The 16,085-nt window shown below is 33.5% G+C and overlaps 1 protein-coding gene across 1 annotated transcript in view; it reads left to right on the top strand.

The window, feature by feature from the left end:
- LOC111052113 (leucine-rich PPR motif-containing protein, mitochondrial) overlaps window positions 1–16,085 on the top strand; it is a 56,156-nt gene that overhangs the window by 19,570 nt on the left and 20,501 nt on the right. The window contains exons 11-16 of the mRNA XM_039427962.1: window positions 550–681; window positions 1,540–1,735; window positions 2,504–2,735; window positions 11,622–11,853; window positions 13,150–13,303; window positions 15,843–16,013. Coding sequence (XP_039283896.1) covers window positions 550–681; window positions 1,540–1,735; window positions 2,504–2,735; window positions 11,622–11,853; window positions 13,150–13,303; window positions 15,843–16,013 — 1,117 coding nt within the window. The remainder of the gene's footprint in view (window positions 1–549; window positions 682–1,539; window positions 1,736–2,503; window positions 2,736–11,621; window positions 11,854–13,149; window positions 13,304–15,842; window positions 16,014–16,085) is intronic.

Here is a 16,085-nt window from a genome sequence, read left to right as displayed (position 1 = left end):
CCCTCAATAAAGGCAATTATTCTATTCTGCTTGAAGTTATCTCTTTGCTAGTAGAAGTCGTTGATGTGGTACGTTCTAATATGATACAAGTTGGACATATCCTAATTTTTTGGATAATTTATTTGACAGGATTTAGTTTTGTTTCCAAAATACTCGAATAATATAAAATTATCAAATGATAAGTTTGAATAAGTGTAATACTGTAAACGTTGAAAACTAGTAAGTAAACTTACTTCTCGGATAATTTATTCCACCAATTATTTGGGAAATTTATTTAACTGAATTAACTTTATATACAAAACAAGAGTTACCTGTTTTTGAATTGTATTATAGGATTGTTGCTGTGATGAGAATTACGTCGTAGGCTACTTCTTGAAAGTGATACAGTATTTGTGGTTTGCGAAATGATTTTCATTAAATAACTTCAACTTCCTCACTTATAACTTCAAATCACGTGAAAGAATAATAATAATACTATCTTGTTATCTTGATATTCGTATTTTTTTTTATAGACATCGCATAAAATTTGTATTTCAATCGTTTTCTCAGAATGAAGAGTCATTGCTTGCTATTAAGAAAACCCTTGAAGCAAAAGGTGAGAACACAAATGGAATAAAAAAGCAACTTCTTGCTCTTTATTGTTCAACCGATGATGTGGAGAGAGCGGAATCTTACTTCAAGGTATTTATCATTGAAAATTATACAATTATTATTGAAATTGAATTACAAGCTGGTTTGACAAGTTGTAATATTTTCAATAAATTGTGATGCTGCTCCAATCATTTCACTGAATAATAGAGAACTTATGTATTTGTTACTTGAAATTAAGATCGCATCCTTCAGTGGTTGAAACTAGCAATAAATTAATATCGAATTGATACTAGTTTTTCTCCAATTGCATGGCTAATTGTCAAACTGGCCTGCAAAACTTGATAATGGTTTTTATCATAGAAACCTTGGCTGAATAATTTTATGTGGGTTTCAAACAATTCTTATCCTAACAATTTCTCTACAAGAATACTACGTTCTTATGTCAATATTCTTTCAATATATAAAGCTTACAAACATTCACATCAATTTGTCAATTTCTAATACCAAACTGTTTCAAGTAGGCTACTATAATTCTGATTTGAGTGAGTTTGTCGTAGAATGTTTAGCTTCAGCTGTACGATTTGCTACAAGAGCTTATCCATTGTTATGTTAAAAGCTTTGTTTTTTATGTAAAAGTTTGAAATGTAAATGTTATGTCGAATAAATTTAAAAGTTTCTATGATAAAATAGATTATAATGACTCAGAAGCAATCGTTTTGTTAGATTAAGGAATTTGGGTTTCTGAATAAATAAATGAAATAGTTTCTTTTTAACTTGGCTTTGTATTTTGGTTGGTAACGGCGTATAACTGATTACTTTCTATATTCTATTTGTTGCATAAATCCTACTATCTTCTCGATTATTGTTATTCAATACTCGATATTGTTGTATTTAAAAAAAGTATGGAAGGATATTTTTAAAATGAATGAATATTGTCCTCTATTTTAGGAATTGAAGTCTGAAGGCTACTTCCTCACTGCTGGCATGTATGCCATGATGATTGAAAAATATTTGGACAGTAAATCCCACGATAAAGCGTTTGAAATGTTGAATGAGCTTCGAGAGAAGGAACCAGATATCAAACTAGATAACATCAAATCTGTCAAGGTTGCTACTGGACTTATAGAGAGCGACCGTCTTCAAGGTCAGTTGACATGTTGTAAATTGTTTTCGCACATTGTTGGCCGTCTTAAGATTATTTTAGATCAAAATACAGTAGTATGAGAGAATCTAATTTTTACAAAATGTTTGGAATTTACTCTAATATTAATAAGTTGAGGCAATCTTACAAAAAAAAATCGTTTTTTTTTTTTATTCTTAGCTGTCAACATCTGTGAATTAGTGACAACTTTTTGAAAATCTGCTTATATTTTGAATATTTGATATTGTTTTAGTTTAGACGAAAGCTTTCATTTGAAATTGTATTTACTTCTCAGGCTTTATAGTTTTATTGATCATTTCATGTAAAATTCTCTCTTTGCATTTATTATTGGGGAGTCCGATGGTAGCAAGCATTCAAAAGTCACACTAGTGTTTAATGTTGAGTTGGGCCTAGGCCACAAACTCAAGTTCTGTCGTAAACTTGTCAAATTCTTTAAATAAGGATGATATTAGGTTAAAAGTCGTTCAGAAGAAAACTATAACCTGTATATCTTTAAGCTGCATACCTCTCTGGATTAGATTTACCCGACGCTCATGATAAATGGTTTGATTCTCCCTATAATGTGAAACCCAAATCATTGAAGTTACCTTTTGCGTGAATGTTCATCAGTAGTACTTTTAAAAGCAAGTTATATTTTGTGAAATAATTGAAGTTACCTGTGTCGTGAATTTTTATCTGTAGTACGGTACCTAGAATCAAATCGTATTTTGTGAAATGTACTATGAGAACTAATTGGCATGTTTGCCTTAGATGCGTTGCTGTTCCTGCAGACCCAAAAGAGGGAGGAGGGCGACCTAAGCAAAGAGGCGCAGAAAGACAAGCCATTCGCCTACAATGTGATTTGCTGGCGATTGTTGAACACGATTGCCGAGAAGGGGGACGCCGACGGAACCCGGCAGGTGTTCGATGCTCTTGTCGACAACGGCTTCATCCAGGTCTCCAACATGTTCTTGGGACCACTGGTCAAGGCTCATCTCGTCTCGTGAGTTGCTTTTATATTTGTACTTCTCAGGTGATATTGCTTCAAATTTTGAAATAAATTAACAATTTAATTATTTATCTATCACATTGTGTATAAATACTTGACATGCGGAAAGGCACAACAAGCTCATGCCCAAAACTGTCCCACTTCCAATTTATACTTACTGTCAGAGTCAAAATGTGGCTTATTCCATTTTCATTTTTCTAAAAACAATTCACACTATTCAAAGCTCAGAAAAATTCAGCAAATTTTGAATCGAATAAATATTATTAAAGTCTAAACTTAACAAAATATAGAACAGTAATTATTCAAAACGCCTAAATTTTGAATGAAACTAGAAAATTTTGAGCCAAAGCCTTCAAGCAATTTTCAGAAAATTTATTCTGAATCCTAATAGGCCTACTACTCAATAATCTTGAATCACTGTAGGCCAATTCTTCATTATTTAATATTCACTATATTTTCTAATAAAGTATTTTAATACTTAGGGCTGCTTGAATTGTTAAATTGTTTATGTAAACAAAATAAAAAAGGGTACTAGTCATTTCTATAATGATTATTAAATTTTGTTTTAGGCTACTTCGGCCTTCATATTTCATTATTGCTTCCTAGGAGTAGGGGTAAAGTGAGAGTACTGAAGAAAAGCTGCCCCAAAGCTGGCCCAAATCTGCCCCAAAGCTGATTCTTGGTTCTAACATTGCCCAATTCAATGTAATCTGAACTAACTTAACCTAGCCATACCCCTAATCTCACAATAAATCTCAAATGAAGATCCCCATTCCCACTTTTTTTTGGAAAAAACTAGATCCAGTTTTTTTTTATTTCTTGAATAACTAAGAAACCGTTAATTTTACAAAAAAATTACAAGAATAACTTTTTCCAGTAAATCTAATTACGAATCCATTGCAACCCCATTTGTCAAGATTGAACAAAAAATAAGGATCTCATGGGAAAACTAGATCCAATTTCTTGAATAACTAAGAAACCAAGAATAATTTTTTTCAGTAAATCCATTTGTCAAGGGATCCTAACTCAATTTTTTCTGAAACTGAGCAACAAGCACACAGAATCTCTAATGATATTTTTATGTTGAGACCCTTTCTTAAGCAACACAAACCTCAGCACTAAACCCCCACATGGGATGACCCTCTGTCTTTAACCAGCTAAGTTTGAACTACTTGAAAACTCACCTCAGGTTGTATTGAGAAGAAAAAATATATAATAAAAATGTATAAGAAAGAAGTCAAGTCGGATATATTACTTGTTGATCAGAGTGTACATCTTGATGAGAGTATTACCAAATATGAGTATGTCACTCACACACCATATATTCAACAGACATTCAATTACAATGATGAAATTCGAATTAGTTTAAAACAAGAAGATATTCATACACTTCCAAGTAGAAGTTTTCTCATAATTGAAGGCAAAATCAAAGTGAAAGATAAGAATGATGTTGAAACCAAGGACTTTTCACTTATCAATAATGGAGTTGCATACCTATTTGATGAAATCAGATATGAATTGGGAGGGGTTGAAGTTGATCGCACACGTAATGTAGGATTGACAACAACCATGAAAAACTATCTACGTCGTCAATCAAAACTCAATGAAAAAATTATGGAGAATGCAGGATGGAAGTTGACTGGATGGAATAGTTTAGATAAATTCGGCTTTTGCATTCCTTTGGATATGTGGTTAGGTGTAATGGAAGACTATAGAAAAGTTCTATTAAATGTTTGTCAGGAAATTGTTCTATTAAGATCATCATCAGACTTAAATTGTATTGAATCAGAGACAGCAAAATCGGTGAAAATTGATATTACAAAACTACAATGGAAAGTACCCTACATACATGCTTCTGACACTGTTCGTCTTGATCTGCTGAGTTTAACACATAGTGATATACCAATTACCATTCCATTCAGGTCATGGGAATTGCATGAATTTCCACAATTACCTGAAACTACCAATCTTCAATGGACAGTTAAGACAACTTCGAACATTTTGAAACCTAGATTCATTATTCTTGGATTTCAAAAGAATAGGAAAAATGTTATAACTGCTAACAGGTCACATTTTGATTTCTGTAATCTGAACAATGTTAATCTCTATTTAAATGCTCAATCATTCCCCTATGAAAATATTGTTGGTAATAAACATTTATTGTATCACATGTTCTCTGAATTCCAAAATGAATACTATCCTTATAACAGCAGTACATCAATTGAGTATAAAACATTTGATGAATATGCACCATTGGTTGTTATAGACTGTAGTAAGCAAAATGAACTATTGAAATCTGGAGCAATAGACATAAAGTTGTCATTGGAAACAACAAATAATTTCTCAGAAAAAACCAGTGCCTACTGTTTAATCCTCTATGATAATGAGTTTGAATATACACCACTGAGTTGAACAGTAAAAAGAGTATTATAAATTTGAAAAAATCTTCTATAAAATAACAAGAAATTTGGTTAAAAACTAGACAATATTCAAATCAAAAGTATTAATCTCCCACACTCTACAAATGTATCAATATTTTACCTTCAGTATCATCCCATTGATTTATCATTAATTTGTAGAATATTGTTCTTGTCTTCCCATAGAATGATCTCCAACCATTTTCTTCAAATTTAATTTTAAAGCATTTTATATTTTTTTGATTTATCAGCTTCTTTCAAAGCACAATATATTCAAATACTGACTGTGATTATATAGTGTCAAATTTGTGCTATCTATATAAGCTTAGATTTCTCAAATGAATTATTTTTATTAAAGTTGAATAATGTTCTTGATCTGGGTAACCAAACCTACATTTTTTTCTGGGTGTACTCACCTACATCTACAATTTCTTTCTGGGTGTACTCACCTAAACCTAAGATTTTTCACCTATATTTATTACATTTTTTTCATACCATTCTTTAAAAGAGATTCCAGAAGAAAGTGAGAATTGTTGTTGGATTAAGTTTGGATCAGTCATATACTTCCACTCTTTTTCATTATTGAGATTGATGTTTGGTATGAAAGTTACAGCTAATGGTATGCATTGTAAAAAATGGAAAAAATTCTGAATCAAATTTTTGATATCAACATTAATATCACTATTATTATCTTTATCATACAAATATCGACCAAATTTATCAACACTCATGATCTATTTTTATAATAAATGTTTAATACAACCTGAGGTGAGTTTTCAAGTAGTTCAAACTTAGCTGGTTAAGGACAGAGGGTCATCCCATGTGGGGGTTTAGTGCTGAGGTTTGTGTTGCTTAAGAAAGGGTCTCAACATAAAAATATCATTAGAGATTCTGTGTGCTTGTTGCTCAGTTTCAGAAAAAATTGAGTTAGGATCCCTTGACAAATGGATTTACTGAAAAAAATTATTCTTGGTTTCTTAGTTATTCAAGAAATTGGATCTACTTTTTCCATAAGATCCTTATTTTCTGTTCAATCTTGACAAATGGGGGGGTCAATGGATTTATTATTATTAGATTTACTGGAAAAAGTTATTCTTGTAAATGTATTGTAAAATTAACGGTTTCTTAGTTATTAAAGAAATTGAAAAAAGCTGGATCTAGTTTTCCCATGAGATCCTTATTTTTTGTTCAATCTTGACAAATGGGGTGTCAATGGATTCGTAATTAGATTTACTGGAAAAAGTTATTCTTGTAATTTTTTTGTAAAATTAACGGTTTCTTAGTTATTCAAGAAATAAAAAAAAGCTGGATCTAGTTTTTTCCAAAAAAGTGGGAATGGGGATCTTCATTTGAGATTTATTGTGAGATTAGGGGTATGGCTAGGTTAAGTTAGTTCAGATTACATTGAATTGGGCAAGGTTAGAACCAAGAATCAGCTTTGGGGCAGATTTGGGGGCAGCTTTGAGCCAGCTTTTCTTCAGTACTCTCACTTTACCCCTACTCCTAGGTTTTCATTCTACTAGCTTATATTATCAGTTTTAATTTTGTTCATAATATATATTTTACAGTATTATATTTTTGTACAGACAACCGGTTTGGCTTGTTGTTTCCAAACGTGTATTGTTTTATTTTGTGGTTAAATAAATATAAATTGTCTATTATAATCAATCATGAAGTCGAGAGAATATCTTGTGCTCCTTGAATATCTTGAAATTCACATTTCAGCAATAAATATATCCCTGATGGAAGATTTTGTTAGAAATTGTAGCTAACCAAAACTGCTGGAATATTATTACTGTAATAATTATATAAAAAACATCCAATAAAAGACATATAAATAAAACCAAGGATATCTGATACTGCAAATAACTTGATAGCAGTAGGAAATTTGAAGAGTGCTACTGACCAAAAATTGTGCCCAGACCGGGAATTGAACCCGGTACCTCTCCGTTGCCGGCGGAGGGGCTCTAACTCTTCGCCCACCAGGCACTCTCTGAACAGCTTCATTCAATTATGATGTTTTAGCTATTCTGGCCAGGTATCAAAGATGGAAGATATCTTCAAATTTCCTTCTGCTATTTATTTACAACAAAATGGAAGCCTACGGGAAAACCCCAAAAATTGCTCCCCAATCAAAAAAATTACAATAATCACTTTACAAAGAAATTGAAAATCGAGATAACGAAACAAGGAAAAAATTTATATTAGTGAAGAAAAAAATTTTATGAGAAACTAAATATGAGTTCGGTCAATATTTATAGTAGCAGAAGTCCTTTGTTCTATTTATACAGCTTTCATTGGATGTTTAAAATAATCATTATACAGTGAAAATATTTCCCTCCAGTTCACCTCCGTAGTAAGCCTATACTTTTTTATATTTAATCTTTACTTTGTCCATTTTTGTTTAGAATACAAAGTCTCAATGTAATAATGTATTTGGGTTTTCAGAACCTATTCTACTTTCTCTAAACGAGACTTTGTTCAATATACTTGTAGTAAACAGCGTAGAATAGAAAAACGTTTTACTTCAATTAGTGTTCTAATAGAGTATTTTAATAGAGCTACTTAGATTGTTTAATTAATGTAGAAATAACTACATCAAATCAAATCAAATCGTTTATTGCACAAAAATATATACAGAATACAACTGAAAGGAAATTGACAACTTTGTGCTACACGTCGGCAAAAGAAAACTTGTACGCCAACGTGGAGTCTTAATATAACTTATTCACTTATACATTAATATTAATATATAAAATGATCCTACAATATTATAATATAGGCTAACAGTAATTAACATTCAACCAACTAAATATTCCATTCTAAGAAATAACAATAAATTAAAGATATACATAAAGCTGAATTTAAGATTCATACAACATCAATCAATATTAAACCAAATCATTAATTGAATAAAAATAATTTTCTTTCACCCAGGTATGGAAATCTTTTATTTTAGGCTTCTTTAACAACCATCCTCTTGGAACTTTATTATAGAGTTTATTTCTCAAATATGAAATACTTCTACGGGATAGGGTGCTATCAACTCTTTCAATTGTGATCAAGTTTTGAGCGACTTGTCTAGTTACTCTTTGAAAATTTTTAATATTTTTTAATTTGAGTACATGTTTCTTAATAGTCTTTAAAATGAACAATTGTCTTATAGTGAACAGATTGGAATTTTGAAACAATGTGACACTTGGGAAATCTCTCGGATACCTCATTATTGTTTTGATAACTAACTTTTGTAAAACAAATAGAGGTTTTAAAGTTGAATCAAAAGTTCCTCCCCATATAGAATTACCATACTGAACTAAGGATTGGAATAGAGCAAAATAAACAGATTTTAGTAATTTTAGACTCAAAATACTTCTAAGCATGTACATTTTTAAATTGACCACCCTTAATTTTCTACAAAGGTAGCTAATCTGAGGTGACCAGCGTAGATGCTTATCAACAAAAATACCAAGATACTTGTAATTGTTTACACTCTCAATAACCTCATTGCAAGAATCACATGGATACCTGTTACAAGCATTATTCAAACAAAGCCTGTTCATATCTAGATCTCCTCTTGTTGTTGGACTGAAGGTCATACATTTTGTTTTACCAAGATTTAGTCTCAAATAATTACATTTTAGCCACTGAGAAACCTTATAGTAACCCACTTTAGTTTGCTTGATAACATCTTCCCAGGAACCTTCTTGGAAGATAAGTGCTGTGTCATCAGCAAAACAAATTGTCTTAGACCCAACTGAGTCCAGTACACTAGGCAGGTTATTAACATAGATCAAAAATAAAACTGGTCCCAATACAGTCCCTTGAGGTAGACCCCATGTCACATCTCTAATCTCACTATTACTACCACCACAGCTAACGATTTGGCTTCTACCCCTTAGATAACTTTCAAAGAAATCTAACTCTATTCCTTGAATACCAATATTAGATAGTTTCTGGATCATTTTATCATGTGGTAATGAGTCATTATGTTTGGATTTAGAAAAAATATGGTCTAAACAAGTATTTGAAGCAGGACGAGTTTTTCTATTGACAAAGGACTCAAACCCATGCGAACTCATAATAGACAAATAATCATGCGTTTTTTTAGAGTTACATAACAAATCAATATTTACATCACCTATCACTAATGAATAATCAAAATTAAAGCATGAACCATTCATATAATTATCAAGTTGTTCTATAAATAAAGGTATACTTGTACTAGGAGATCTATAAACGGATGTTACTAAATATTTATTATTTTTAGTTTGCAGCTCAACAGCTAAGAAAGGATATTCGTTTGGACTATCAATTTTTTTCGAGGAAATACTATTAGCTACATACATGACAATTCCATCTGAACGATTCAAGGAGTTACTTTTTATATATAAATTATAGCCATTAATGTTTAACAGTGATTTTTCTTCTTCAGAAGTCCAGGTTTCAGTAAAAATTAGAACCTCAAATTTTGTTCTCATGCTGTTCAAAATAATGAGAATTTGATCAAAATTTCTTTTCAAACTTCTTATATTTAAACTAAAAATATTCAATTCATAATTAAGGGGCTGGATATAGTTCAAGTATTCATCGGTACTTTCACATTCCCTAACACTGTTAATACTATCTACAAATTGCGTGAGATCATTCATAATAAATGTTTAATCAAACCTGTAGCAACACTTTATTCCTCTCCGTTGATAACTTTTTTCAGATGGTCCAGTCCCTTGACTTTGAATACAGGTGAGCCCTCCGACTTCTTAGCGCACATTTGTGAACCACGAAACCAGACGAATTTCCAATCATTTTCCCTAGCTAACTCACGAGCGGCTTTCAGTTCTTTAGCACTCTTGGCAGTCAGCTGATTCATTAGCCTGAAGTGTCCGTTCGGCAGGTTTCTGTTGATTTTTTTCACGTCGATTCCGGGGCTGCTCCTATCTTCTCTGCTTATGGTTTGGAAAGCCGTCATCCATTTGTCCCTCATACTCCTTCTCACGAACCTGACGACAATCATCGGTGTAGTCTCTCGGTTCATGGATGGCAGTCTGTGAGCGACGCTGATTTCGTTTGATGAAAAATCAGACACTTGGAGAGCACTGGCTACGCCTTGTAGGATTTCGTCCATGTTTTCGTTCTTTGTTGCAGGTATACCGGTTAATAATAAATTTTCCCTCCTGGTATATTCTTCTAATATTTCATTTCTCTTAGAAAGAAATTTCACTTCTTCTTTCAATTTTTGGTTTTCAGTGATTAATTGTTCATTAGCTTTTTTGATTTCTCCGATATCCGATTTGAAACTATCAAAACTATCCGAAACAAATTTTACTGAGTGAGTTAGTTCCCCTAATTGTTGATCAATATCTTTTTTCAACGATTTTGAAAACTGTTCAAATAAAACAGTCATTTTTCGCATTAAAACATCACTTTCCATTTCACTCTCTTCTTGTCCTGGTGACACAGACACCTGTTTACAAGCACTGCACTTCCATTTATTCCGATTATCCTTTGAAAGTTTTTTGAAGTTCTTTTCGGTTAGATAGTGGCAGATGTAATGACATTTTTGTTTACACGAAGCACAAATTATTGAGTCTTCATCACTGAAATTGCCGAGGCAAACGTTGCAGTTATTCATATTTCAAACGTATCTATAATATGCTAGCTAAACAGAATACGAGTTTGATGAGTAGACGGTCACGATAAACAAGTCAGTACACTCAATAATAGATAAACTGCAAACAATAGTACAATTCACTCCTTGTCACCACAAACACGTCCGCTCGTCACCGCTGCTCGACTAAGACTGGGTACATGGTACCCTTCTTTAGATAAACACTATTAGTTTCAGATTTTAAGCCATTTTCAAGTGTCCTTTTTTCAAAATATTCATTTTAATATTAACTTATGTAGTTATTTCTATATTAATTGATTTCTGTGTCTACTGCATTTTGTAAGATCAACTTGAATTGGAAGAGTTTCACTTACAATAATGTTGAGCGCACCTACCGAACGTTAATATCACTATCTCTGAGTTGTTTGTTGGTATTAATTTCAACAATAATTGAACTTTATTTGATGTCTGTATCATAAGCTACGTACACATACTCGTGCTTCCAACCCGCACCGAGCACGCTCCTCCCTCGTACCGCCCACGTACCACCATCGCACAGCAATCGCTCCGCCTCCGCTCTCTACTCGCACCGATCATGAACGTTACGGAAGATGGTAGATCTTCTCGCGTTCCCCGGTCGAACCATTGTTGCTCGCCGGTCGATCATCAATCGCTCTGCTGGAGTGACGTTCGGTCTTGGAGCGGAACGAAAGTCTGTACGCACCTTTATACTATATTAGTCTGCATCTGTATCTATATCTACTGAATTTTGTAAGATTAACGTGAATTGGAAGAGTTATAATGTTGAGTGCGTTAATATGACTATTTGTGAGTTGTTTGTTGTGTGGTTTGTTGCAGTAACAATTTGAGTGGTGCACTGAACGTGTTTGAGTGGGCGTGCCACAATTTCCGAGCTACGCCGTTGAAGAAGGAGTTGTCGTGCAAGTTGATAGAGAAGGAGGATGCCGCCTCTCTGCAGCGACTCACCGATCTCAGCACCATTGTTCACGGTGAGATCAACAGCCTCCACGACCTGGTGCTCGCGTTCGTCGAGTGCGGACGCATGCGACAGGCCAGGAAGATACTCGAGGTAATCATCATGCATTACATCAATAATAATAACTTCTCATCAAATTTTCTAGATTTATTTATTTTATTAATTATTGCACAAGAAAATTATAATAATAATTATAATATAATATAAATTATAATATAATTATTAATTTGAACTCGAATTCTTCGAACCTTTTTACAGGTCAAGTTCGTTGAACAACAAAATTGACTCACTCCTTCGTCCTTTTTCAGGATATAAAAATAATATTGAAAGTGCATAAGAAAACATTTGTTTTGATTTTATCATTAAGTCAGCTGGAGTTAATTGCATGCTATTTCTTTAATTTTTCCATTCATCTAAAAAAGCTGATGCTATTTGGGAGATATCACACAGACGGTTAGACAGACAGACTTTATGCGCCGACACATTATTTCAGCTGAATAATATACAATATTAATTTATAAGTTCTATATTAACTCGCTCCCGTTAAGATTTGTCTGCCTGTCTGTAAATACACGTAATTAATAATACTGCTTAGAGTAGAAGCCACTATTAGTGTTCACTAACACTTCATTATTCAATGTATAGGTAGCCTACTCATTAATTTAATTTTTGTATCATTTATTAGTACTGTATCTTCAAATGTTGAGATCATTATTTGGAACGGATCATTCGAAGAATGTGCGGGTTTCGCCATTAATTTCCCTTTGAAAGTCTGTATCGAAATCATGTATCATATGACCACCTTCCCTTTTGAAAAAAATTAAGTTGGATTCAAAATGAAGCTGGATTCATATGACAGATCCAAGATGGCGGACAAAAGTTTTAAAGCAACAGAAAGTGTTTTTATTTCATTTGGAATAGGATCCCCATGGAACCTACTACTGTAATATCATACTTGTAGAAGATATATTTAGCTGTTTCCATAATAATTCACACCAACTTTGTATAATTACAAGTTTCGGAGATCAATATAACAGTTCATGAGCTAGTTGTTCAACCCAGGGGGTCTCTATTACCTACATACGCCCTAGTCTTGAGCGTTGGTGATGAAAGAATGATGCGGGTTGAATAGACCGAAAGGTTTGATTTGAACGGGTTTCATTCTAATTGATTTGATACTCAATGATAATTAGCGTAGTTGGCCTCAAGCAATACCCGTTCAACGATAATACCGAGTGATTATCGCTGATATCCACGAGGTTGATAATTACTTGAATCGATCTCACTTCCAATAATTTTCCCACTTCAATGCAGATACATTCTATCACTTATTTCAGTGTTAAATCGTTTTGTGGGTAGTCTGTAATGTTGTGATGTTGTGAATTGCAGACACCAGGCCTGCGCGTGCGCACAGACCGGTTGATTAGTGAACGGTACCGCGGTGACGCGGATGTCAAGACGCTGGAGGGAATTTTGCAAGTGACCAAGGATATTGCACAAGTCGACCGTGCTAACATCTATTCTATTCTTCTCACCAATCTCAGTGAGTCTCTCATTTATTTGCTAGCTTTTTAAACGAGTTATTTTATTGGCTATACTATTAATATTTATCATTTTTTTCCCAGTTTCTCAGTTGTTCAATAAACAACGCTATAGCTATTCATTCAATAACTTTATGTATTCAATTAATTCGTATTGGCTTCCTAAACATATTTATAGAATCCATAGCTATGGAACTATTTATCTGTTCAATGAATCTGGCAACATGGCATGATCCCAAACCGGCCACTTTCGTAAACAAATTTACTTTATGGTAACCATGGTAACCAACCAAGTCTTGGTTGTTTTCATGCTGCTTGCTCCCGTGTTATCGGATGGGCACGTTAACTGTCGGTCCCGGCTGAAGTATGACAGTTGTAAGGCCCATTGACGGCTTAAATTATATATTCAGGCGGTGGGACCTTCCCGCAAGGGACTCCCCACCAACAAAAGCCATACGAATTTACTTTTTTTTACTACTCATTCCATGCCAAGGTACCTAGAATAGAAGGTACTGGCCACGCGCATCTCGATCTTTCAATGATCAGAGTCAGATGATCGATGTGACGTCATTGGTACTCTAAATATCTATTCTTCCTATCTTTTCAATGTTGAATTGAGCAAATTTGTAAGTCTTTTTCTCAAAAAGTACATAACTTTCAAGTCCCATCGACATCTCCCACGATTCATACAATATTTATCTTCATTTTTTTTTCTAGAAATTTAATACTTTTCGACGGCTGGATTTTTCAGAATGATCGATTTTGTAAGAGCCTGCACATCGAATACATGTTGCTCTCTTATTGAAAATTAACGTGCTTTCCCTGGATCTTTTGTAATTCAATTACTCAATGCTAATGAATTTGATAAATCGATCATTGAATAAGGAATTGAAAAAGTGAAGCTTTCGTTTTGGTTATGGGCACTGAGTTGTATGACATGAAACTCTACATACTGAAGACTACCACTATTATCAGTCAAACAATCTTCATTGTTTTTTATCGCTTTATTTCAGACTGAAAATCGAGAATATACAGCGTTGAGCAGATGTATGGATGATTTGAAATGACAGTCACATACTCATTTTTAAACTAATTGAAAAGCTATATTTCCAGTGTGAACCTTGAATGTTGTTGCCACTTACGAAATTGAAGATGAAAAATTTAAACTTTGGTGAACAAAATGGCGAACATTTTTATTCATAAAATTCTGTGAATTCTGTGGTATTTGTTCTCTGGAGGACGTTGTACATTGTATCGTTTGAGTTTAATGTGTTATTGTTTCACTTAGGAATCCAGATTTTCAGGTTTTACCAGGATTCACCTATACTCGAGCTTTAAGGTAGCATCATAAAATACACGATAGTGATAAGGTGACATGTCCGGTAACACATTTTGGCAGAAAAAACTTGGGTAGCATCTTTGGATAACGATTTGTATTGTATGTGACGGTTCGACAAAAAAGAAGGACCAGTTACGAAATTACGAAAAAACAGTTATGTTTTGCTGTAGACGTGTTTCATGGAGTTGACGTGGATTTTGGCACCACTTTCAATACTTCAGAGGAGTAAACAACTTCTCACAACATATGCAAAACGATCGTCATTTAACAGATATTATTCTCTATACGTAATGTGAAAACTGACTTCACCGGAGGGTCGTTTGCTGTAATAATTGGAAACTAGTCACCCAGTTTTGTCCACGGATTGCTATTTTCTCCGCCGGTAGAGCATTGGGTTTGTTCGTCAGCACGTTCACACCTATACACCTATGTATACACTTGGAATGTTTCAGTACAGTTCCTTCTAGGATTTTGCAGGCGCGTTCGAAATTTCACTGACACGATATCGTTCCCACATTTCACCATACAACGAGAGAGTACGTTGCAAGTTGCCGGCAGATAAGGCTCATACTTCCCCAAAGTTGATAAAGGGAGGGGGCTAGAACTCAAGATCTCACTCGCAGTTGTGAGTGAGATTGAATAGTCTCAATAAACAAAATCAATTCAATGAGTTCAATGGGCCAAATGCAAAGAACACTTTCCCGGGAGAGGTGCAATGATTAATTATTAAAAATATAATTTTACAAAAACATTCACATTTATAGGATAATAGAATTGTAGGAAAATCTGTATTATATTAAAGTTGGATGGGACAAATGATACTGGCTGGCACGGCACCTTATCTTATTCATAGTCAGTTGCTCGCTATCTCTCAATTTGAGCTCTGCCAGCCCATTTATGAAATGCTATGTTACAGTAATCATCATCTCAATTTTGTAAATGGTAACATCTAAGGTCCTCACTAATATATAAAATGTGACTTTCGTTTTAAAATGAATATGTAACTTTAATTCAAAATTATCCATACCTCTCTGCACAATCCTGAATTTCTCATTTCCTAGAACGTAGTTTCCTATTAATCAACTCTTACAAAAACCAGTAAATACGAATTTAGAATACTTGTCTTGATTACTGTTATTTGCTCTTCTATGATCATGTTCACTTATTTCTAAATATTCTAATTCATTTTAATTTTTGATCAGTAAAACTAGATAATGCGGAAAAGGCGCTTAGTCTGTGGACCCGTATGCAAGAAGAAAATGTCCAACCATCAGATGAATTTTTGCACAGGTTGGGAACGTTCCTAACTGAGAAAGGATTGTCTGTGCCATTTGTGATTCCAACCGTCGATGTCAAGGCCATTAAAGAGTCAGGTGAGTACTGTAGATCACTTGATTTGTCATTTCAAAAATAACACATTTCTATCCGTCTTTCTCCAGTTACAA

Source organism: Nilaparvata lugens, chromosome 5 (genome assembly GCF_014356525.2).
Source record: "Nilaparvata lugens isolate BPH chromosome 5, ASM1435652v1, whole genome shotgun sequence".
NCBI lineage: Eukaryota > Metazoa > Arthropoda > Insecta > Hemiptera > Delphacidae > Nilaparvata > Nilaparvata lugens.
The sequence above is the reverse complement of the archived record's forward strand: the minus strand, read 5'-3'. Positions and strand labels throughout refer to the sequence as shown.